The sequence below is a fragment of the Falco biarmicus genome, chromosome 10 (assembly GCF_023638135.1).
Source record: "Falco biarmicus isolate bFalBia1 chromosome 10, bFalBia1.pri, whole genome shotgun sequence".
NCBI lineage: Eukaryota > Metazoa > Chordata > Aves > Falconiformes > Falconidae > Falco > Falco biarmicus.
This window is the reverse complement of record NC_079297.1, coordinates 35799906-35823228: the sequence shown is the minus strand read 5'-3', so window position 1 is coordinate 35823228 and position 23323 is coordinate 35799906. Positions and strand designations below refer to the sequence as shown.

Below are 23323 nucleotides of genomic sequence, written 5' to 3'. Positions count from 1 at the left end.
TTGGGAGAAGAGGGGAGAGGAATATCTCTAGTTATTCAGCTGAGCAGTTTATTCAACAAGCTTAGAGGGAAAGAAGAGGGCAGAGTAAGCAGGGCTCTGCAGGAATCAGGGAGGCTTTTTGTTTTCATGTAGACAGGAACAGCAGACAAAAGTACAACTTGCAAGAATGGAGCAATAAAACATTTAAAAAAATATATTTATATATCTTGTATTTGCTGAGTCCTGATACAGGATTTTTAACCATCCTATTAAAATATGCAGCCCCTGTTTCATCCACCCTTTCTCCTCCCCATGCCCTACTGGCTTTCAAGTGCCTGGAGATTTATTGCAGCAAAAGTATTTAACAGTCTGCTTTTCTTTGCCTGTATCACCACTGGATTCCTTACAATCAGCATTTTCAGTTAAAATTTTAATGGGAGGTAAGAAATCCTTGGGGATGTTTAAAGAGAGCTACTGAAAAATAAAATAGGCCATTTCACTAACCCTTTCCTTCCTTTGCCTTTTGTAGTACCTGGTCTTGTAATTAAATACTAGGTAATAATGCTCTCCTACCCTGCAGTCAGGGAAGAACTGATCCTACACCAAGCAATACAGACCATCACTGCACTGATGCTGCCCATGTGACAGCTAGTTAGCCCACTCTCTTGGGCTGGCCTAGATGCTGGTCCTTGGATAGACAAAGAGTCCTCACATTTTTCTCTGGAGATACATAAACATGGGTCAGCTACGTTGGAAGCATGAAAATGGTGTGTGGCGTTGCTTCTCTTAGTTCTCAGTTCCCTTTGGGCTTATACGTCCAGTAAAACAAGACTTGAAAATGAAGGTGATGATGGATTAGAAGAGCTTTTTCAGCAATCTTCCGCTCCTAGCATTCAGTGCAGTATGTGTCATAGGCTCTTACATCTGGAAGTCCACCTGGGAGCCCCAAAAAGGCTGCCTCTCTTATTTCGGGAAGTGACATGACATCCCATTTCCTCTGGACAGGGATGAAGTTTTGGCTCACTGATTCTTCAAAACTTCTCTGGTGTTTCATGCATCTGTAACTAAGGTCTTCTTTCCCCTTGAGAGCAAATGTTCATCAACACAGAGCAAAGAAGGCGTGAAGGGTAGCAAGGGTGAGAAACCGTGAGAAGGATCAGAGACAGGAGGGGAGATTCAGGGCATCGGGTTTACATCTATTAGGAGGCGATGGATGTGTGCATTTTTGAGTTAGACCGAGGAGCTGTAATGCTGCAAGACGGGGAAGGGGAATGGTTTGAAAACAAGCACTGAAGCTTATGAAAGGGTCATGTATTGAAGGGATGCTAGAGAGAGAGATTAGGGAGGGGGTGCGGGGGTGCGGCACCTGTGGGTAGCACTGTCACGGCCAACTATCACAGAAGTCAAAACTGTGAATGCATTTGGATACAACAGGCACTAAAAGGAAGAAGCCAGGCTGGAAACAGACACCAAAATGTAAAAGGAAGCCGGGCAGGTGGCTTGTATCAACCCTCACAGTCCTCAGCGTTTCATCTGCTGTTCTTAGGAGGTCTGTCCTGACACTGACCTAGCCCCAGTGCTGTCTCGGTTTGAGAAGCTAAGTGAAAGTGGAGCACCCAGGGAAAAGAGGAAAGAGAAGATGAGGTGATTCACTCCAGGCCCCAGAAGTGACACCAGGAAAGGATGCACCTTGCAAAAATCTGCCCTGACCTTGCAAAGACCCGCAGAGTCCTCCACGGCAAATGACGGGAGGTGGTGAACAAGCAGCTTCAGGACAAGCCTGGAGGCTTCAGCCCCTGATTAGAGCCTGCTGTTTTGTAACATTTTAAGACAGTCAGAAAAGGACTTGATCCTCTTTTCTTTGAAACAAATAGCAACATTCCCATTGACTTAATGGAAGCAAACCCTGAGGCACTTCCTTCTCCTGTGAAACCACCTCTCTCGAGTCTATGTATTTTTAATGCACTAATCTTTGTGGTGCTGAACACAAAGTTGCACAAAACAAATATGCCATCTGTGAGATTATCATCTTGCCTTTCCTTTCTGCATAGCCGGAGAAATTTTGAGTTTCTGCATTTTTAGCTTAGGCTTTGGGAGAAAGTGACTGGGGAAAGATGGGTCTCCACTGGAAACAGACACTCTTTGTCAACCTGACTTCCCCTGTGCCTTCCCTTGTTGCTTTCACATCCTTCCTGACTGTCTTCTGCCCGCCTCTGCTGCTGAGGTTTTCCTCCTGTACTCACTCCTTTCTCTTTACCCCTCGTCCTCTTCATCCCTAGCTTGCTCTGTATTCCAATAGTAGCTGTGGTTTCAGTGAATCGTGTAACAAAAATCCAACTCTGTTCACACGGAGCATGGAAACACTCTCTTGACGGGTGATCATCCATTCCCTTTCACACGCATTTTACTACTTTGACAGAGTTCTAGCCCTCCCTGTGAGGACCAGGAAATTTTTGCCTGTTTGTTTGGTTCCTGTTGGCAGAGTCCCTTCTACCTTTGAAAACAGAACACTTAAAATACACAACGCACTCCAAGAGTATATGCTGTGAAAGGCATGACAGAAAAAATTGGCCCGTTCCTCTTTGTTTAGTTGTAATATCACGTAGGGGTCTTCCTCTAGACTATGGAGCCCCCAGCCTAGGCATTGTACAAATACAGATCAGAGAGGTACCTCAACAAGCTCACCGACTGCTGAAGAAGGCTACAGAAATATTTTTTTGTTTCTAACGCTGGAGGAAGACCCCTGCAGAAGACTGCAGAAGGGTGACAGAAAGGCCATTGCAATGCCTTGCTGGAGGCCACCACACAGAACCTCCTCCTGGTCTGTGAACCCATCCTAGGCCACCTGAAGTGAGCTGAACAAACTGCAGAAATGCCAGGATGGGTACTTGTCTAAAAATATAGGAAGTCACAAAGTGTTTCAAGACACACAGATGTGGTTTTTACCAGAAACATAAACTGTCACAACAGACTGACCGGAACAAGTTTTCCCATTTATGTTTCCCCCCCGCCCCCGTTAGTAACCTAATGGGACAGTTGTTCTGATTTGATTTCAGTTCAGGACTAGAAAATGGAGACGGCCAGTCCCCAGAACAACTCCAGTTTTAGCAGGACACCTGAGCTGCACCTGGGAAAGGTGACGTCCAAAGGTAACACCGGAGGGGCTTATGTTCCAGAGTCCTTGGACTCTGCCAGTGAAAGTGCCAACTGGGACCAGTGTTTGCAGGCACAGACTGCTGGTAGGAACTACTCAGATTATCACACACTGTCAGCACAGGTGTCTGTGCTACCGGCAGAAGGTGGGAACTTTCAATCACTACATACCCGGGCAGATCTGAACCAACCCGACATCCGAATGCACCATGACCCATCCTTGTTCTTACTCCCCTAAAACACCCCACCTCCTTTGCAGGAGGGTGGCCCAATATTCACGGCTAGCCAGATGCATCCAGAAGGCCATTCTGCCTCCACCTTGTACTTTTTCTCTCTCTCGTACCAGCACAGAGAAGCTGAGGTCAGTTCAGCCTCTCCTGTCATAGCCAGCGTAACTGAGACAGGGAGCTCTCGGGTAATGACTCAGGGAACGGTGCACACAGGCAGCAAAGACGCAGACAGCCGAGGCATTATTTCCTTGCTGCTGCCTTCTCAGAGCTAAGGCATGAGCGATGAATCGGGAAAGAAACGTGTCCCTCGCTGGCGAAAGCTCTGCCCGATCCAGCACCACCACGTAAAGTTCAGCGAAGGAGACTTGGTGACGGGAGCAGGGAATCATACATAGTTCGGACAGCTGGTGGCACTGAAGGAGCAGGCAAGGACTGCGGCGGGATGAAGAGATGCCAGATTCCGTTGGAATCACACTGTTCTGGCAAATTGGCTGGTAAAGGACTCGGCCCAAGAATTCTTTGTATTTCCCTGTCCTTTGACAAAGATCTGCCTGCACAAGTGTGTGCTGAGAGGGGAAGCTGGTGACCTACACTCGTAAAGCCACAGCAGATGACAGTATTCTGCTACCCATTCTCTCAGAGGCTACTGCTTGCTTCATTCCGATTTTTTGTCTTTAAAAATGTCAGAAATCTATTGGCACTTCGTAGTATGATTTTTTCCTTTCCTGCCAGATGGATGTTCAAGTATTATCTTACGGGTTTTAAGTTCTCTGACCTGTTCCAAAGGAGAGAAATGACCTGTGTCTGCTGGTGAAATGTTGCCTCCTCATTTCCTCTGATTCAATCCCTTCAAACTCTGACTCAATCTTCCAGGGAGGTCATCTCAAATTTAGCTTAGCACAGCAAGCAAATATTCACATACAGTATCCTGAAGCACTGCCTGCTATAAATAAAGTACTGTGATCCTAATTAAAAAAGATATCTGTGTTTTCTGTATTAAATATTATTACAGAGAAAGAGGGAAAGATCTTGTATTGGGCAGCACAAATCTAGCCATAGCTGCCCAAACAGGCTCTGACATGTACCAAATAGCTCAGTACATCTGGATTCATCTTCAGTGCCAAGTTGCCATTTTTGTTGCTACCTTCTTCTACAGTGCAAGAACTTCAGTCATGAACCGGAAAAGAAATGTCTCCCCAACATAACACTAGAATGAAGACGCATGATGACAGTGTGGGGGGAGCCATCCATCCATTTGGACCACCCAGGATACTAGTGGAATGGGCAAGGATAACTGGGAAACCTGGCTTGAGCTCAGGAAAATCTGACTTCTCTTACTTACCATGATCTACCCGTTATGAATGAATACGTGACCTTTCAGGTGGGTCTTCTTTCTTTAATCTCTCATTTGGGTCATAATTTAGACAGAAGAATCAGCCATGCTCAGAAAGACGAGCAGCCAGCACATTTTCCAGAAATGCTAATAAAAACCCCCTGTTCTGACCACTTCACAGTGCAACAGTGCTCACAGAGCTACATGCTGCAACCACAACTCAGGTCTGATGTAACCAGTTTTAAACTACAAAATGTACCCTCATTTCTTCAGTAGCTTGGGATAGGCTTGCATCTGTATGAATCAAACTGTGATTGCGAGGAGCTACGAAGAGAAGCCTTGACTGCAGTGCAATTGCTCTGTGCACAGAGGATGACTGGCCATAGGGGACAAGGTCAGATGGCTCTGAACAGGAACCTACGTCAAGTCCTAAACACTGGAAGCAAGAGATGTGAGTGGGATGCATTGGGAAGATCAGAGAATCACAGAATGGCTGGGGTTGGAAGGGACCTCTTGACATTGTCCTACTTGAAGAAGCCCTTCTTGTTGACCTCGACATCCCCCGCCAGATTTAATTCCAAATGGACCTTAGCTTTCTTTGTCGCAGCCCTACATACTCTGACAACATCCCTATATTCCTCCCAAGTGGCCTGCTCCCTTTCCACATTCTGTAAACTTCCTTTTTCTGTTATAATATGAAAGATCTGAAAGGCAAGTGGAGTAGTTTCTGCTTCGATCAGATCATTTTGGTGATGGCTGCTGGTACACACAAGGATCTGTAAAGCTTTTTGTTTAACTCTGGTGCAAGGAATCAAGGTTTTGAATTGTAAGCAGCAACACAGGATATTTACAAATAAACATTTGTTGTCCCAGGGTTATGGTCTAAGACTTTGCAGGAACCTACGTTTGTGCAGTGCCTAACATGATAGCGTGATGTGACTGGAGCTGTACTAGTCAGATGTACTGACCTTTTCCTCCTCTTACCATCATCCAGTTCCATGGAAGTGCCGCTGATGCAAGCGAAGACTCCCCTGAGAGTCATGAGGGATGGAAACCAACAAGCCAAGATTGCTTCACTTGGAAGTAAAATTAGCCCCAGACAGCTACAGCGTGGAGACTGGAAAGTTTACAGGCTCCCTGGTGCTTCTCGGAAGGTGAAGGTCAAGAACCAGGAAGGCTTCGCTGAGCCTCCTGCCAGCAGCCAGCCCCTTGGCAAAAAATACTGCCTAAGGACCCCCAAAAAGAGGGGATGGCTGGGAAGGGGAGCTATCAAAGGCCAGACACCAGCTTTACTACTAGAGTCAACCACTCCAAGAAATTCTCAGCTCACTACCTAAAGGACTTAAAGCCGTTAAGGTCTGTACAGACAGATGTTTTTCTGAACAAGGACTACTGAAATGGCACGGTGGGCTTCTGTGTGGTGCATCAATGGCTCCAGGTCCCATGTGCCCAATCTACAATGATGCTTTCTAATTCCCCGCTTCGTGGCTGAAGCTGGAGGGTTTTCCAGTTTGTGTATTATCTTGATTTTTTTTTTTTTTTAATGTAAAGGCTCTGCGGAACCTATTAGAACCTCATTGTCAATTATACAATGTACTCTGCAGTGAGACAGACATAAATACCAGATTAGATGGTAGTAAACATCTCAATCCTGCCTCAAAAGAAACAGAATCCAGCATGTTCTTTTACAGCTGTGTTGACTTTCTAAGGCTTAACTGCAGCACATAAGGTGGTAAAGCTCATTTGTCACTAAACTGATTTGGCTCTGAATACACACAAGGAATAGATCAGCAAAGTCGGAAGGCATCACTCCTAGAGGCGGTTTTCAGGTTACAGCTGCATTTTAAAGGTAAAGGTTTTAATTTTTACAAGGTAAATTTAATCTTACAAACAGATATGAAAGACTTCAGGGAAACCAGTTGAGTCTTTCTGACAACAGAAATGCCCATTCCCCTGCTTAAATGGGTGGAAACGTAGACTAAAATATTCCACCCCAATGTGCATTTCAACTTTATAACGAGCCAAATTATTTTCTACTGTTGTGAAATACTAAGAATTGGCAGCAGCTTTCTAGTGTGCACAGGTAAGGTTTGATACAGCAGCTATTACATCATTCGGATATTGGCAGCTCCTATGACATACCTCTGCTGCTCAACATTAACTTGTTTTTCAGTGCCAATGGCTATATGCAAAGTCACTTCTCAGATTGATGAGCGCTGCTAGCAGATGAGATAACGTTTAAAGGACTAAATAAATTTGCTTTGCTGTTAATTACAACATTCAGTGGTTTATAGTGGGTGAAAAGACATTCCGTATTCCCACCAGAGCTTTCCCATGGCTGAGCCAGGCATCAAGCATCTGGGCAGCTCTTCCTGCTCCAGTGTTAACTCTTCCGCAGGAATGACCCCCTGTGCTCACTCTCAGAATACAGAACAATGATGAGGTCAAAAGCCCCACACGGTATAGTTTTTCTTACACTATTTGTTGTTACTAGCTGAACACTGCATCAACTTCACGGGGGGTTCCCTGTCCTCAAAGCCATAGAGGACAGTTCACCAACAACAGGCTAATTGCTGGTGTCATTCCCTTTCCCTCCCCTGTCCACCTTGCGGGTGAGCTCTCCTGCACACAAAATAGCTCTTCATTCGTACGGGAGGGTGGAATTCAGCACGGTGCCCTCACCACTGCTTATGTCGCGTGTGAGCACACCAACAGGAATATGATTTAAAGCAAGCAGCTCCATTAAAGCCCTATAGCCCATCCTTTCTCTTTCTGGATGGATGTATGTGTTCTGTCTGTGCTGTAGCTGCCACTGAATAGTGTCCCTGCTGGCCTTCACCTTGTCCTCTTTGTCACTTGTTGGATTGATGCTGACACTGTGACAGCTGGAGGGTTTGCCTGAAATGGGAGTGGGCAGTAATGCTCTCTATTTAGAGAACGCAGAGCATTGGCTGCTTATCTGTACAGCTCAAATAACTTGCAAGCAATCAGCAGAATCAGCGTTTCAGTATTTCCATATGATGTGAATGCCTGATCCAGGCAAGAAACAAAGACTTGAGGGAGAAGAGGGATTTGCTGTCTGAAGACTTCAAGAAGAAGCTGGGAGGTCTGCCTACAACTTAAATGAGTTTTCACGAGGAGATCCGAAATAGTATAAGCCAGAAAACTCAAATCAGAAAGTAAACAAGCTCCTCTCAGAGCAAAGAAAAGACTCCCGCCAGCAAAGCTGCAACTTAAGGGAAAGAGATCACCTGAAACACAAGAAACGGGCCAAATCCTGCCTCAGTCACACATGCATAAACCTAATACTATCTCCACCGCGCCAACCTTCCTTTGTTGTTACAGACTCCACAACAACTCCAGAAGTTTACAAAGAGATGACACAGGAGCTGCAGGTCCAGCTGGAGAGTGGTACTAGCTCAGTGATGACTTCTCAACAGCTTGTGCTCCCTTTCCCACAGATATCTGAACTCTACCTAGGCACCAGACGGGAAACCTACAGAGAACAGAGTTCTCTTGTACAGAACCTTTCCGTACAAGAAATGAGACAAAAACCTCTCTTACAGTATTTGGGTATTGTATTTGGAGGTGTCAGGAGGGGCACAGGTAATGAAAGAAAGAATACACTCCACGTGTGGATAGAGGGGAGGGAAGGCAAGGGACAAGTTAACCAAAATTCACGGAAGTCCAAGCAAGTTGAGCTGCAAGTTTTGGAAGAAACTCTTTTTTTCCTCATTCCTAGCAAAATTCTGAATCTCCAGTAGGTTTGCTACTCCTCCAGCTAGAGACACAACATCCTTCCCCAAGCCCAGACTGGAACTATAACAATTTACACTAGCTAAGTGTCTGACAGATAATATGCAATGGGCCCTACAGAAGATTTAAAAGGGTCTTACCCCAAGGATATCTGGGGAAGAAGGGAGTGGATGCAAAATGGAACTAAATAACATAGCAATCCTGTCTCAATAAATAGCGGGAAACCAAGGGACACAGTAGCTAGCAGGGCAGCATTCACCTTCACTGTAGAAAAGGCACCGAAGAATCATGTATCAATGGCAGCAAGTAAACAAAAGAGGTAAAAAAAAAACAGGAAAGAAAAAGAAAATCACTGGCCTGGGTTACAGTGAGGGAGGGAATCTCCAGTGCAACACCACACACTTGTGCTATGAAGGGGAAAGCTGTGGCGGAGCCTGTGCATCTGTGCATGGATGGGGAGGAGCAGAAGAAGGGGTACAGGCTCGTGTCCACCAGGTCAGTGAAAGACACAGCGGGCTGTTAGGGGGTGGGCAGTCTTGAAAGAGCGTGGGGAGCAGGGGTAGGGAAGGGGAACAGGTGGAAGGGAGAGGACGGCGCATTATTATGTTGCTCAGCAGGGGCTGGGGAAGGAGAAAAGGCAGAAGGGAAGGAAGTTCTTACCACATTTGGAAAGTCTGCCAGTCATCAACTCCATACAGTTAGTGGTGTCTGGATCACAGAACGGAAAGAGGAGGGAGGGAGGGAAAAACATAAAAAAAGGTTTCCACACCTCTGTGCATAAAGTAGTAACTTAGCACATTATTACCTGAAGCAGGAAACATGTACACATCTCTGTCTTTACACAACCCAGGCCAAATTCTGCCACCCACTGTGCGCCAGTGCAAACCTGGCCCTGTGGCTGAGGGGATGCTGCCCCAGCCCCGCTGCTTCCACTCACCTCTTTATCGGAGCTATAGGTATCGATGAGACATGGGAAATACTCTGCCGCTACATTAGCAAACTAAAAGCCTCCAATACACTCTTTCACCTGGCCAGCTTTGCAAGTTAGCTTGCAACAGTCAGGACATGCCCAGCCAGCTGACCTACATGCACCAAAAACCCGGAGGGAGGAGGAAATGCAGCACTGTGCTGTTGGACGTGGAAAGAGAAGGCTACTTACGCAGCTCAAAAACATCTTTTAGACCCCAAAGGATAATGTGCAAGTATGAACAAAACTCTGCCTCTCTCATTCATGTGTAGTCTCTTACTCCTCTTGCTTTAAACACCGCTCTTCCCAGGCAATGGAATTACTTCTGGAAAGGGTGGCAGAATCTGGCCCTAAGACGTTACTGTCCACTTTGTGTATAGCTCCCATTGCCACAGCCTCTGAGCGCTACTTACTCAGGTGCGATAAGCAGAAGGAGCTCTACGTGTCAGCTTCGAAGCAGAAAGGACCAGCCCTGCTGGACACTTCCATGTGGAACCTGCTGGCAAGCCAGATCTGCGGCTGTCAGCCAGGATCCCCTCGCGTTTGGGGTGTAAATTGTTGTGTCCACGAGTGCTGGGTGAAGGGGAGCACTCGGTGCTGAGCAAGGCTAACAGTTACAGCACCCAGTGCGGTCTCAGGTTGCCTCTGGCCTGGCCTCTCGATGAACACTTTGGTATTCAAGAATTGGGCTTCTTGGAAACACGCACACATATGCTGAAAATCCCCACTGCTGGGAAGCTCTACACTCCCTGTTTGCTGAGAAGTCTGCAGGACAGAGGGAGGGATCCGCTCTCAGCATTCCTGCCCTTAAAAACCGAGGAAAGCAATACCGAGAAGGGGGAAGGGCTGCTCGATGCGCCCCGGTAAGCTGAACCCGTGCTAGAAGCGTGTGGATGCGTGTGTTTGCTGCTGCAGCCAGACCCGAGCCGCACAGACCAGCTGGGGGAACGTGGAGCGCAGCGGGCAGGTGCTCAGGCTGGTGATGCTGCTCCAGGCACCCGAGCAGCAACGACACGCTCGCCGTCCCCAGGGTCAGAGGCAGGCTGGTCGGTGGGAGATCATACCCACAGAAGGTCTCTCAGAAAGGCACAAGACTGAGAAAAAGAGAAAGGGGGGAAAGGAAGGAGGTGAAGGAGAAGGGAGGCTTCAAGAACTGGGACGAGGCATCCGAGGTGTCAGAGCCAGGTGCTTCCCTGCCTCAGAAATTCTTTGGCTGCTCTGACTGAATCTGGGCAGATTAAGCCCCCAAATTACATCTCTCCCTGAAGATGCCAAACAAGTTTAAGAAGTACCCACAGCTGCTGACTAAGCCAATGATCAGAAGTCGCGATTAGGAGTTTGTATTGTTTTTTTTTTTCCTTTAATAACTTGGAGAAGTTTGTGGCCTCATGCCTTTTAGTGGTTCCTGTCCAGCTCCCTCTGAGTCACCTACACTTTGCCATACCGCAGTGCAACACACGTCCATAGTGGTAGAGCTCAGGGCATTCACCCAATCATTAGCAGAACCTACGCTTTGAAAAAACACCCAAGAGCAAGGAAAGCCTCAAATATGACCACAAGATTGCTTCTGACTCCAACACCTGGAATTTCCCCCTCAAGCCTGTCCAGACTGACTGGCCACACAGCTAACTAGCAGTCTGGAAACAACAAAGGCAGTATTTGGATCATGTCAGAGCATGTAAACATTGTGACTGGTTTACTAAGATTCTCCTGAAATGGGTATTTCTGTTTTCTTGTTCATTTTAGCAAATTAAAAATCATCGTGTCTCCTTAATACTTCAGAATACCGTTTTTTTTCCAAGTCACTCGCAATCAGTATAGCTCTTTTTAGTATTTCATCTAAAGCTAACTGTGTAACAGGTCTACATACATTAATTGTGTGATCAGAATGCAAACTGACAGATCTACACCAGGAAAAAAAGGATTGTAACGTTGACTTTTTGACTGCATAACATCTTGGGCTCTGTACTTCATTTTGTTCCTAAAAACTAGGTTTGCAGGTTATAGAATTGGTTTTGATGGAGAGGGAAAAACACAAACCCTTTCTTGAAATAAAAGACCATGGAAAAATATCAAAGTAATGCTAATAAAACCTCTTATTTGTCTTTCTTAAAACTTCTAGACACAACTATAATTTGCATTCTCTACATTGCCATGGCCAGTCCCAGAAACTGCGAGGGAATTTATTTATTTTTAATGTCTTTCCAACCCATGAGCAGGTGGTTTTCCCCCCATTCCTAAGGCACAGCAAACATGAGCGCACCAGACACAGCAGCTCATGCCACATTGCCTGAAAGAATAACGGAGTTAATATGCCTTCAGCTTCTCTGTTATAATTACTTTAATACTTCTTTAATTTCCATCATATTGTAACATCTGCTTTAGTAAATACTCTTCTATATGATAAAATATTTCATCATTTTAAAGTAGAATTTTCATTCTAATTAGAAAGGCTTAGACTCTTGGCTGTCAGCTTCTGCTCATGGATAATAATCCATCACCCAGTGACTGTGGGATCCAGGTGTTCGGCGGGATGAATAAAGCCAAGGCCCAAAGGCTTTTAGCTGTCTGAGAAGTGTTGATGGGTCATCTAACTGCATTTTTAACGTGTGCTGTTTCATTTTTTAATTAAAGCATAGTGTCAGTGTCAGATCTCAATCCTTCTGATGACAAGGCAATTCCTTATTTCACAGAGATTGCTGGCAGTCACTCATGCTTTGGATTTGACCAAGCACCCTCACAAATGACACCCAGTACAGTTCATTAACAGATGGAAAACGCTTTGGTTAAAGCAAGACCTTCCTTCAAAAGGCTAAACAAGCTCTGAATCCATTAAAAAGTGCTAGTGTTCTGCTGAGCTTTCTTTCCCAATTTTCTTTTAATTTCTGTGTTTCTGTCTTACATAAATTTCACAATCAAGCTGCCTAGTTTGTGATGCTTCTGATATCTGTGAGACTGAGACTTGTCCCAGCCCAGAAAATCTCACCCAAACAGCTGCTCCCCTGAGATCTCCAAACACTGGGCTAGGTCCCAGAAAGCACTGAGCATCTCCTGCCAGATGCTCATAGTCCCCAGTAAACATTTCCATTAAGGGAGACGATGTCAAGGGAGCCACCAGCTCCTCTGGTCCAAGGCAGTTATCATTTAGTTGGAATTCCCCGGTGTTTGGGTGCCTATTTGAAATGCACTGCTCTCCTATCAAAACTCTGGAGAGCTTGGACTTTTTTCCACATGCTTCATTTCAGGACTATTCAGTTAATTTTAATGAAGGCTGTTCAGTATCAGTACTAAAGCTCTTTACCAAACAAACAGTGCTCTGCCAATCCAACCAGGCATTACACGGCACCTTTTGTAGGTGGGAACCACGAGAGCAAGATGAAGTGATTGCCCCAGACGCTACAAGAGTGGCAAGATGTGAAGGATCGCACAAGAATGCAGGAAATTATAAACCTGGGACCTGGATGAGCACCGGATAAAACTGACGTGTTCCAATTCCAAGCTGGCATTTGCATAGGTCTGTTTTGAGTCGGCAGCTGGAGGTTCACCTTGCAAAGCACTTCATTTGCTCCTCACTCCCTTTTCTGTCTTGACGATAAAACCCATCACACATTTAGAAACCGTATGTTTCTTACACATTTTTTGTAGCAAATTGGCCAGCCTAGACCCCTTGTGAGCCGTGAAGATGAACACCCAGAATCCACAGACCAATACCCTAGCAAAGTCGTTGGAGTCGTGTGAATGTGTTTTGCTTTCTGAGATGTACACCAGCACAGTGAGGGAGCGTGGGTGCGTACACAGGAGACACACAATGAGCAAGAATTTGCGCTGCCCTATTTTGAAGCTGGATATGGTCTCTGAACACTTGTTTCTGCTGAGGAAAGGCATTTCCAGAAGTAACACTGAGATGCTCTGAACTTTGAGACGCTAATGGCTAAAGTCTGAAAAGAAGCTACTAAATATAATAAAGAAACAGAAAACCTATTATGAGGAAGTTATAAAAGCTATTTCAGTATTGCTGATTGCCCAGAACATGAGAAAATAGGGAAAAATAAGAATATGCAGCACCCCACACTTAAAACCAAAGCCCAAAGAGGCAAGAAAATATTAGGGAAATAAAAATTGATACCCTGTGAATGATCACAGATGGCTTTTGCATGTCCCTATTCACCAGCTGTTTCTATTACTCTTTTGTGCAAAGGCATTGGAGGAAAACAGATTATGATTTAATGGAAAGAGCATTGGGCTGAAACAGGCACAAATCTGAGATGTTTTCCTCCATGGAGAGAGATCCTTCTATCTCACTAAAGGGCAGACCTGCCCAGGGATCACTTCGGTAGAGAGTACAAGGCTCCGGGACGGAGCTGTGCACGGACAAGACAAGCCCAGCTGCTCTCATGGACAGCAATCCTCGCTCTTGATGCAGAAGGGACCATCCTTTCACGGCCTCCCTGGGCTTATGGCTTTTGCCATACCAGTAACAAGAACACACGGACAGCTATTCCAGTTCAGATCAAAGACCAAAAGTGTCTAGTGCTCTGTCTCCACCAGCAGCTACACAGACGTGCAGGAGCGTAAGGGCAGGCGAAGCACAGGAGCGCTTCCTCCTGGCACTGCCTCACCCTCACCACTTTCAGGTCAGAGACCTCCCGAGCCTGCTGCGGCTTCTCTCTTTAGCAATCCTCATGAAGATCTCTCATCCAGGGAGTTGTCCAGCCTTCCTGTGAGTAAGAAGTACTCAGGGGAAGATGAGCATCTGGCAAGCTCCTCGCATTCGGAACCTGCTGCAGCGAGGAGTTCCACAGGTCTTACCCTCCATGAAGACACGCCTCCCAGTAATTTTTTGGTACAAGGATCCCACTGCTTTCATATGATGGCCTCTAGCTCTTTCATTAGGAAGAAAAAATGAACAACCAATCCCTATCTACTTGTTCCATGCCAGTCACGAGACCCAGTATTGTCGCAGCAGTTACACCACAGCGGATTTAACGTCCTGAAACGTTAAGGTCAAAGGCTGATATGTTGCACTAAACGTGGCCAACTGGACAGTGGATTTTAGAAGTATTACATTAGCTTTTGGGATAATTTCATTTATTTACACTTATTCAGGTAAGGGAGGGAAGCTATTTTCCTGCTTCAGAGTATGCCAGAAGAAATAAGCACAGCCAGTCTTAGGAAGGAAAAATGGAAGTGGATGGAGGGATACCCAGGGGGAAGGGAGATTGTAAGGTGCTCAAGTGTGACACAGAAACACACCTGCCTAAATCAGGTAGATACCAGGCTCACATACACACACACACAGATGCATGGGCAACACGACATCTACAGACACTGTTGTGAGCTGGAGGAAATGAGAAAGAGGAAAGTGTGTTCTGAAACCCAGGCAAGCCGGCGTAGTGGGCTGGCATGCTGCTTAACAGATCAAAGAGGGGCAGGAGAGAGAATGACTATCAGTGCCATGTGCTTATCAGGCCTTGCTTTACAGGCTTTATACTGTGTTCATTGAATCTTCCCCTTCTGCAGGCCTTCCTCTACATGCATGCACCTTTCACAGGTGGTTTTCATCACCCCGCCTGTAACACCATTGGAACTAGAAGGCCGGGGAGACAACTGCGCGGAGGATACACCTGTGCATGATGACCTAAGAACATCTCCCATGATGGGCCAGTATTGCTGGCCAGAGCCAGCAGTACCCTCAGAGATAGAGGAGGAGAGGCAAGGTGAGCTGCGAGCTCCTCCCGTTGCAGCAGCGGACTGCCTACAGCATCCTCAAACCAGGCACCTGAATAGGAGTCCAACCACCACAATTCTGTGAGGTGTTCAGGGCTGGGGATATGGGAGAAGAAGAGAAACAGAGAAGACTCTGCCTTGTTTCTAGTGAGAAATGCTGCATAATTCCATGGCAATTTCTAGGAAGCTCCTGCACACATCTTCCCAGCCACAGCTAAGCAAGGTGCTGAATGCAAACTCTTGCTGTCCCTTCATCCCTTTGTTTCCCATCACTCTCTGACTGGCTGGGAATGTGAACCACGGGGTCTCCCTACTTTGATACACAGGTGTATGTTCTTCGTAACAATCCTTTTCCCCCTTTTCTCGTTGTACTACGTGCTCCAACCTATTTTCAGGTTGAATTACTTCTCTCTCTTTCAAGAGACTTGCTTCAATATTCCTGATCAGGTCAGGTGATACGATACAGGATAGTCTGGCATCCTGTCTCTCCCGAGTATCCTGCCTGGATAACTCCCTAGCTGAGGGAATTCTCATTTTTAAGTTTCAAGAGACCACTTTGGTTTTGCTGCATGTGGAGTTGTCTGTTCCTCTGGTGTTAAAGATCAGGCTGGACCTCCCTTGCTAGAATTACATGCTCTCATGTAGCTTTAGGCAATAGAAAGAGATTCAGTGAAAATAATATGATTTCTCCATTCTAGAACCAGAACAAAACTAAGTCAGATACATTTGTCACAGCACAGTTTGCCCTAAACTTCTCCCTTAGTCAGACAAATGGGTTTTATTCCTGCTATAATACGACTGTCTTAGGGAGATGCCTTGCTTCACGTGCAAGTGTGCAACAAGGTCCAAGTCTTTCTAGAGAGCCTCAGTACCTAGCACATACTAGGGTGAAGAAGTTAAGAGAGATCACCGTCTATTTACTTAAGTTTTTTCCTCACTGGAAAGCAAGGGTACACTTCCTTCCCTATGAAACAAGGAATGCCTGAACATCGTTGATGCAGCAGGGGTAGTATGAACTAGATTTAAAGGATGCTTTTCTGTCTAATTTCCCTCACTCCCACTTGGCCCCAGCACTCCCCAAGAGTGAGGGCTGGCTGGCAGAAAACTCTGGTTGCTTCCTTGAGTTTGATTTAATTTCAGAAGTCCAGACAGCAAAAACCTGAATCAACCATAGTTCTCGTATCCTCACCTTTCCCGTTTCCTAACAGAATAACCCATGTGCTGGGCACCCTTGCAATCCAGCGTGCAGAAGGTCAGGCAGTGCTGCAGGGCAAAAGCAAAGTGGAAAACAGCATTTCCTGAACTGAGCGTACTTCTCTGTCATGGAGTAAGCATACACTCTTCTAGATGGAGTTTTTTATCTTCAGCTGTTAAAGCCCTACTGCTAGACCAGAAGGATGTAACCCATATGTGCAATGAGCCAAGGACACCTGGGATTTAACTGCAGGATGCAATGCCTACTTCATTCCCCCACTTTTGTCTTGGTTTGTTCACACAAAGGTCAAGCGTGGAATTTGGCTCTCACACATAATATTGTTACTACCTTTTCATCATCATACAATGGGAAAACTCTTCCCACTCCTCCTGCCTCTGTCTTCTTCCTGCAGCCTCTGTTCTCTACCTTGCCCCTACTTCTCCCCCTGTTACAGTCTTTCTGCTTCTCTCCATTTTACCCTCCCTGAAGAACTCCCAATAGCTGAGCTTCCTTACTTTTTCAATTTTCACCTTCTTCTTTGTCCTGTCCTTTTAAAGAAGAGTTAACACTGATAATTTTTCATGTGTGTGTGTGTGTCACCGCTCGTGTTCACAGTGCTACATAATGGAGGGATAAGGCCAGTTTCTGAATTATCAGTTCAGGCTTGCCTGCAGATTCACATTGATGCCATTGCACAGGGTCACACACGTAAGACTTTCTGGACCACCATGAGGAATTGAAATTTACTTTAAAAACAGGTAAAATATAGCTTCTGCAGAACCTTAGTATATAATTTGTGCTACCACAGTATCAGGCCAAGAATTTGATCACGCTGCTGGAAACTATTAGCCACCTTTTGACCACCTCAAAATGCTGCTGTTAATGGCTAAGTTAAAAAGTAGCTCTCAACTTTGTTCTGGGACCCTCTGAAGTTGGAGGTTTCTAAAGTGTGTGTGAAGGGTTTGAAAATTGGGTGTCTTCTAGAGCATGTCCCTGTTCTGGGAGATTTTGGAGCTGGAGAAAATCTGGAAGATCTATTGATGATGCAGCTTTGGATGGAGGAGTGGGCAAATGGCTCTTTGGGTGGGAGGAGGGCAGAAGCTGTTCAGCTGGGGAATGCACTGGGAGTACTGGCGTGGGAATGAGAGAGGGAGGAGCAGGGTGGGTGTGGGGAGTTACTGCTCTGTCTGAACGGAGCTCGTCGCTTGCTGTAATCAGAGGGATGGCCTCCCTCTGCCTCCTGGTACTGAGAGGCACTTGACCTTCCTGTCCCTGCTGAAGCGAGGTGCTCAACAGTAGAAACTACTTACCTGATAACTGCTGCACTGAAGGCTGGTCATGTGTGCTTAACAACTGTGCCTGAATGGTTTCTACTACCCTCTTAAAACGACGGCTCGGACCTGCGAGGAGAGAAGAGGCACAAACGGCCGTGAGAGGAGCAGGAGCCAAATCCTCACACAACCCAGGGGCTGGAGGGGAAGGATCACAAGCGTCTGCCCTTCAGCCTTGTCCCCAAGAGCGTATCTGTCCTTCGGGCAACGGCACGGCTCTGAGGAACTCTGGTGCAGCCCCCCCCCCCCCGTGAACAGGGACCGTGCTGTGCTGGAGCTAGCAGGAGGGAGGATGGCTTTTGTGTTCTTTGGTAAAGACAGCAAGGGGGGGTTGGTTGGCTGGTTTGGTTTAGCCCCATGGGGGGCCATGTGGCTACCCAGAAGAAAAGGGTCAAACCACAACAGGTGACTGCACGTTTCTGTTCCAGCGGCCTCACGGTGCCCAGCCGAGACACCGAGACCTTTGTGTGAAACAAGGAGACAGCACAGGGAGGGCTCAAATCCGATGCACAGAGCAGGCATTTTAGTGCTAATCACGGTGGCGGCAGCTTCACCTCTTTGGGAATCTCTTTCCCTCCCAGCATGATCAACACCATTTTTGTTCCTGACGTGCTTCTTGCCCAGTCTGACTCTCCCCCCAGGTCAAGACAAGTTATGTTCCTTCCCTGGCAGAGCTCTCTTTGCAGGTTCTGTCTCAGCAAAGAACGAGCCAGCCTGCACCCGCCGCACGGCTTTGCCACGGTTACCTGATAGGAGTGTGAAAGTGACAGAATAGATCCCGTTCTCCTTCTGCGCCTCTCCCCCTTCTGTGTATGTTATGTCCACCTGGAACTTCACTGGCTTCTGGAAGACAGCAGGACCTCCTGTGGACTTGTATTCTGCACGGAAACTTGTCTGTGAGATGACACTGTGACTGAGGCTTGGGATCTGAAACAGGTTGACAGAAGGAGATAGTAGAACCAGAGCACAAGGGGAACAAAATGGCAAAATTTGATTTAGAACACCACACGTTTCCAGAGTGGGTAAGATTTGCCAGACTTGCTTCTGGACTTGGATTTTTAATGCACAGAGCGTTCTTGTGAAATCCGTCAGAGTGTAGGTTGCTTGGCACTGCAGAAGAATGCACTGCTCCTCACAGGACTGACCCAAATGTAAAGGCTGAATATTGATGGAATACCCACCATGCTTATAAAATCACAAATATATTACATTATTATAATGTAAAATATTTTTTACATTATTAATGTAAAAATACAATTAATTTATATTGCACTACAGAATTACAATATAAAAATACAATGTTGCACAACTTCATACACTCAGCCTTCCTTTTCCTAGTCATCTGTCGCAGCACTCTCCAAACCATCGTTACACTCAGTCTCATAATCTGAAGGTCGTGACTTCGAGCCTCACATGGGGCAGCAATTGTCGCAGCACTCTCCAAACTATCGAGCTGCAACAAGGTCTTTTACCATCTCATCCCAGCACACTCTTCATGCCAGTCCCTCTGCTGCCTTCGCCTCATCCAGGGCACACTCACTCTCTCTCACTTTTCTCTGTTTCTTCCTCGGCTGCCCTCTCTTCATCAGCTGCCCAACCCCCTACCAGAACCAGCCACAGCTGCACCTTAGCTACGTCGGCCAACGCGCCGCCCCTGAAGCCAGCCCACAGCTGTATATTATCAGTGCTAATTAACACAGCTTCGTTCCTCTACACTCATCTACCAGTTCCGAGAAATGTCTTTTGCTGAATGAAAGCTGATACTAAGGAAGAAGGCAGAGAAGTCAGTGGGATGTAAGACTGGATATAAAAAACCACCTGAGTAGCCTGGTCTGATCTCACAGCTGATCCTGTTTTGAGCAGGAGACCTCCCCAAGTCCTTCCCAGCCTCAGTTGGTTGGTGGTTCTATGATATCAAATAGACATCAGGACACAGAGCAGACACTTAGACAAGCGCCTGGGATATCCACAGGGAAAGCATACCTGCAAATAACTTACCCAAACCACAACTCCTATCAATGTGTAAAAGAACTCTGAGAAGCTTTCTGGTATCAACTGTATCTTCAGACCCATGGTAGAATTTCATAACTGCCTAATTTTCAAGCAGTTACCATTCACAGTTCCTGCCAAAATGTAACATGCTCACGTTCTATTTATTGCTCCACAAAGGACCAGATTTTTTTAAAATATAAACTCAAATCACTTGGAAATCTGGCCTCTAATTTAGGAAGAAAAATGAAGACGAGTTCTTTGAGAAGCTGACCTTAAGGCTTAGGCTGTGACAATGCATTTAAGTTGACTGTAGGAGACGATTCATAGGGTTTGCACACAAATCACTACATCACACCTCAACCCCCCCGTGAGGGGTATGTACAAGATCACCAATATAGACAGCAGTGCACGCTACGCAGAAGCACAGCTAAACGCTCAGAACCGATGCAGTAACATGGCTGCTGCAAACCACTCTGAGATGGATCCCAGGGCCTGACGCCTGCTACTATACTGCATCTGCTCCTCGTATGCCTTTACAGATAAAAGGATTATAGCTGGGTTTTTTCTGGAAGAAATTCATTGCAGCACCAGAAACGCTAAAAAGGAGTGCAGTATTTTGTGGAAAACAGTATCAATTCAACAAATGATATAAGGAATTAAGTCTCCTTCTCTTAATTCTATTGAAAAAAAGTCTTAATTATATTGTCAGCTACCTTGAATTGAAAAATCTCTTGAATTAACTTTACTGTGCTGACATTTTCCTCATTGGTACTTCTAGATAGTAAGAATAAGGGCTTTCTACAGGAAAAAACCGACAATTTCCCTCTGTTTTCCTAGACTGTATATAAACAGCTTCTGCAACAACTGAAACTCCGGTCACCAGAGGAAATGCCCCTTCTTTCTGCCATACAGCACTGAAGAGGAGATATAAAGTAACAAATGCAGATGTGAGACAGGATTTTTGTCCAGCTACAGTGGTGGAGGGCATACCCAGCAGAGAGAGACCCAACCCGCTGTCCCAATGGTGACTGAAAGGTTAGTTTGACAAAGCAGCAAATCACTGTCTCGATGCCACATCAGCAGTGTGCTCCGACTGCAGCCGTATCCCAAGTGCTGGCAACCTGGAGACCCTGCCAAGGAGGCTGAGACCTTTTCTTGCTTCAAGGAGTACTATCTGCAGTTAGAAATTCAGACTGAGAGCAGTGGAGGCCCGACTCAAGAGGCCATGCAAACGAACCCCGCTGAGGATGCACTCGACGGAGCCGAGCCGCTGCCCTGTAACACGTGGCACAAGGTGCCCTGGCTCCAGCGGGCAGCTGGGGTGACTTACCGAGAGGAAAGCGTGGACGATATCAGCCTTAATGGAGCTTAGTGGTTTGTCCTTAATGACCACAAAAATCTGTTCTTCTTTCTCCAAGTTGATGAAGTTACCGAACCAGGATTTTTTGGCAAGCCTGACGTGATGAAAAGAAAAGAGATGGTTTAAAATATTGCGTGCTGTTTCTCACATACCCCCAGCTAGAAGGAAGAAATATTAAAAAAACACGCATGAAAGTTCTGATAACCCTCCAGATGTGATACTATTACTAACAGTGAGTAGAAAACAGTGTCGGAGACTATCCAAAACAACATTTCGCTTAGTGAAAACTGCTAAAATGATGGACTACCCTGCGTTAAGTCTGGCAGCATGTCACCAACAAAGAGAAATCAGGAACAATGGTAACCCTTTTGACTGAGCCAATATACCAATTAATACTGCGTAGATAAAGTGCATGTAAGGCAGGGTTATATAGTAACCTTAAATAAATAAATAAATAAATAACACATTTCTGGTTTGTCTCCGGGGATCTCTCAATTTCTTGTGACAATAAGCAGATGCTGGTAACACAGGGATCTAAGTTTCCCCCTACCCAATTTCAACCCCTTTGGTGTTTTAGGACTCAGAAAGTTCCTTTTCTGAAGGTGGCCTGTTGGGGTGACAGTACAATCACAGGATCTTGCTTTAAGTCAAGCTGTAGGCTTCACTGGACCTCCAATCTGTCAGTGAGTGAAATCCACGCCTATGCAGAGGGCCAGGACAAAGGCTGTCCCATGCATTAGTCCCATTCAGGGTGTCTGTATAACGAGTGAACTCCGGCCATCCCACAAAGGAATGAATTTTCAGTACTAAGGGAGAAGGTATCAACACCATGCACAACGCAGCCCAGGCTTTCCACTGACAGCAGTTCCACTTCGCAGTTCCTTTCAGCATCAGATGGTGGTTTCATCATAAAATGAAATTGCTCTGCTTTTTCACACTGATCGTACCAACAAATGTTTGATTTTGCTTCTTGTTTCACCATCTCAATGCACTTTGTTGACATTTCCTTTTAAGTAAAACAGGCTAAAGGAAAAATGCAGAGACATGAACGTTACTGGGAGACATTACCCAGAACTTGAAGGTGGCACCTCTGACAGGTATAGTTTTGATGGCACAGAAGACGCTGTCAGCTATGACATACAGCCAAAGAATTGCCGGACCAACATAAACCCAGGAAAAATTCCACTGAAATCAGCCATATTCTAGTAGGGAAGAATTTAGCATGGAAATGTCAGAAATAAGAAGACCCGCCACCAAGAGATCGCAGGTTTTTTCCTCCACAGGGTATTTTATAATGCCACGACAAGTCCAGTTTGCAGCATGGCAAGCAACAGCCTTTCACTGGTTTTGGCGGACATTCACTGCTGTGTGGAAGACAACCTCGGCAGAGAAGGGGAGCCATCTGCAGAAAGGATTGCTGTACCTCCGCTTCCCAGCAAAGCAATCAACAGCTGGAGGGAGTCATTAGTAGATTCACTTGCTGCAGCAAAGACTCGGAATGAGGAAGGGCAGAGACTAGGAGAGAGAGGAACAAACTAGCAAACTAATTTGAAGTCTAGACCTTCGGGATAAAGAACAAAGCTTGACTTCAGCAGCATCCAGCAATTTGCACTCATTGCTCCACGGATGGCCCAGCTGTCGGCTCACCGCCCATCTAATGCGCACGGCACAAAGCCCACCACCAGAAGACCGCTCCACTGTGCAAACAATCATTTGCTTCTACTTACTGCAGGCAACCCAAAATAAGGGTACAGGAAGATGCCCTTGCAATTTGGTAAACCAGTGCCCCCCACTCAATTAAAGTGGGCTGGAAAACTGTCACTCCCTAAAATATTCATAGGCAGCTGTAACTACGCCGGTGAGCCAGATATTAGCATAGGGAGCAGTAAAGAGAAAGGGCCTCTCATTTAAATGGGTCGTTAAGGAGCCAGGGTTAGAGTGTGAAAGGAAATTACATACTAATTAGCTCATGTGTCTCACACACACCATAACAACTCTGCAAGCCCCTGGAGAGCTGGGGCAATAGCTCCCTGCATGTAAAGGGTCTATGCTCATTAGTAAATTAGCACCTGGTTATCCATCTAAAACGGCTGGTTGTCTTAGGCTTGCGTGTGCCACGACCTGACCCGGGGCTGGCTATGGGGACTCCAGGGGCCCACGTGGGTCACACATGGACGCTGGGCCCGGAAACCGCGTGCGTATTTAATTGCAGGTCTGCCGTGTTAAAATACGGCTTTTCATTTTTCTGTTTTTGTTAACGGTTTTGTTGGTCCTTCACTTATAGGTCTCTTAACAGGTTC

The 23323-nt window shown here is 46.1% G+C and overlaps 1 protein-coding gene across 15 annotated transcripts in view; it reads right to left on the bottom strand.

The window, feature by feature from the left end:
- BRSK2 (BR serine/threonine kinase 2) overlaps positions 1 to 23323 on the bottom strand; it is a 315828-nt gene that overhangs the window by 5828 nt on the left and 286677 nt on the right. For 10 of the 15 annotated variants that reach the window (XM_056354309.1, XM_056354311.1, XM_056354310.1 and 7 more), the window contains 4 exons: positions 20994 to 21117; positions 18418 to 18598; positions 17651 to 17740; positions 9112 to 9159 (listed from right to left, as the gene is read on the bottom strand). In XM_056354309.1, coding sequence (XP_056210284.1) covers positions 9112 to 9159; positions 17651 to 17740; positions 18418 to 18598; positions 20994 to 21117 — 443 coding nt within the window. The remainder of the gene's footprint in view (positions 1 to 9111; positions 9160 to 17650; positions 17741 to 18417; positions 18599 to 20993; positions 21118 to 23323) is intronic. The other 5 variants (XM_056354312.1, XM_056354314.1, XM_056354317.1 and 2 more) reach the window with 1 other exon arrangement.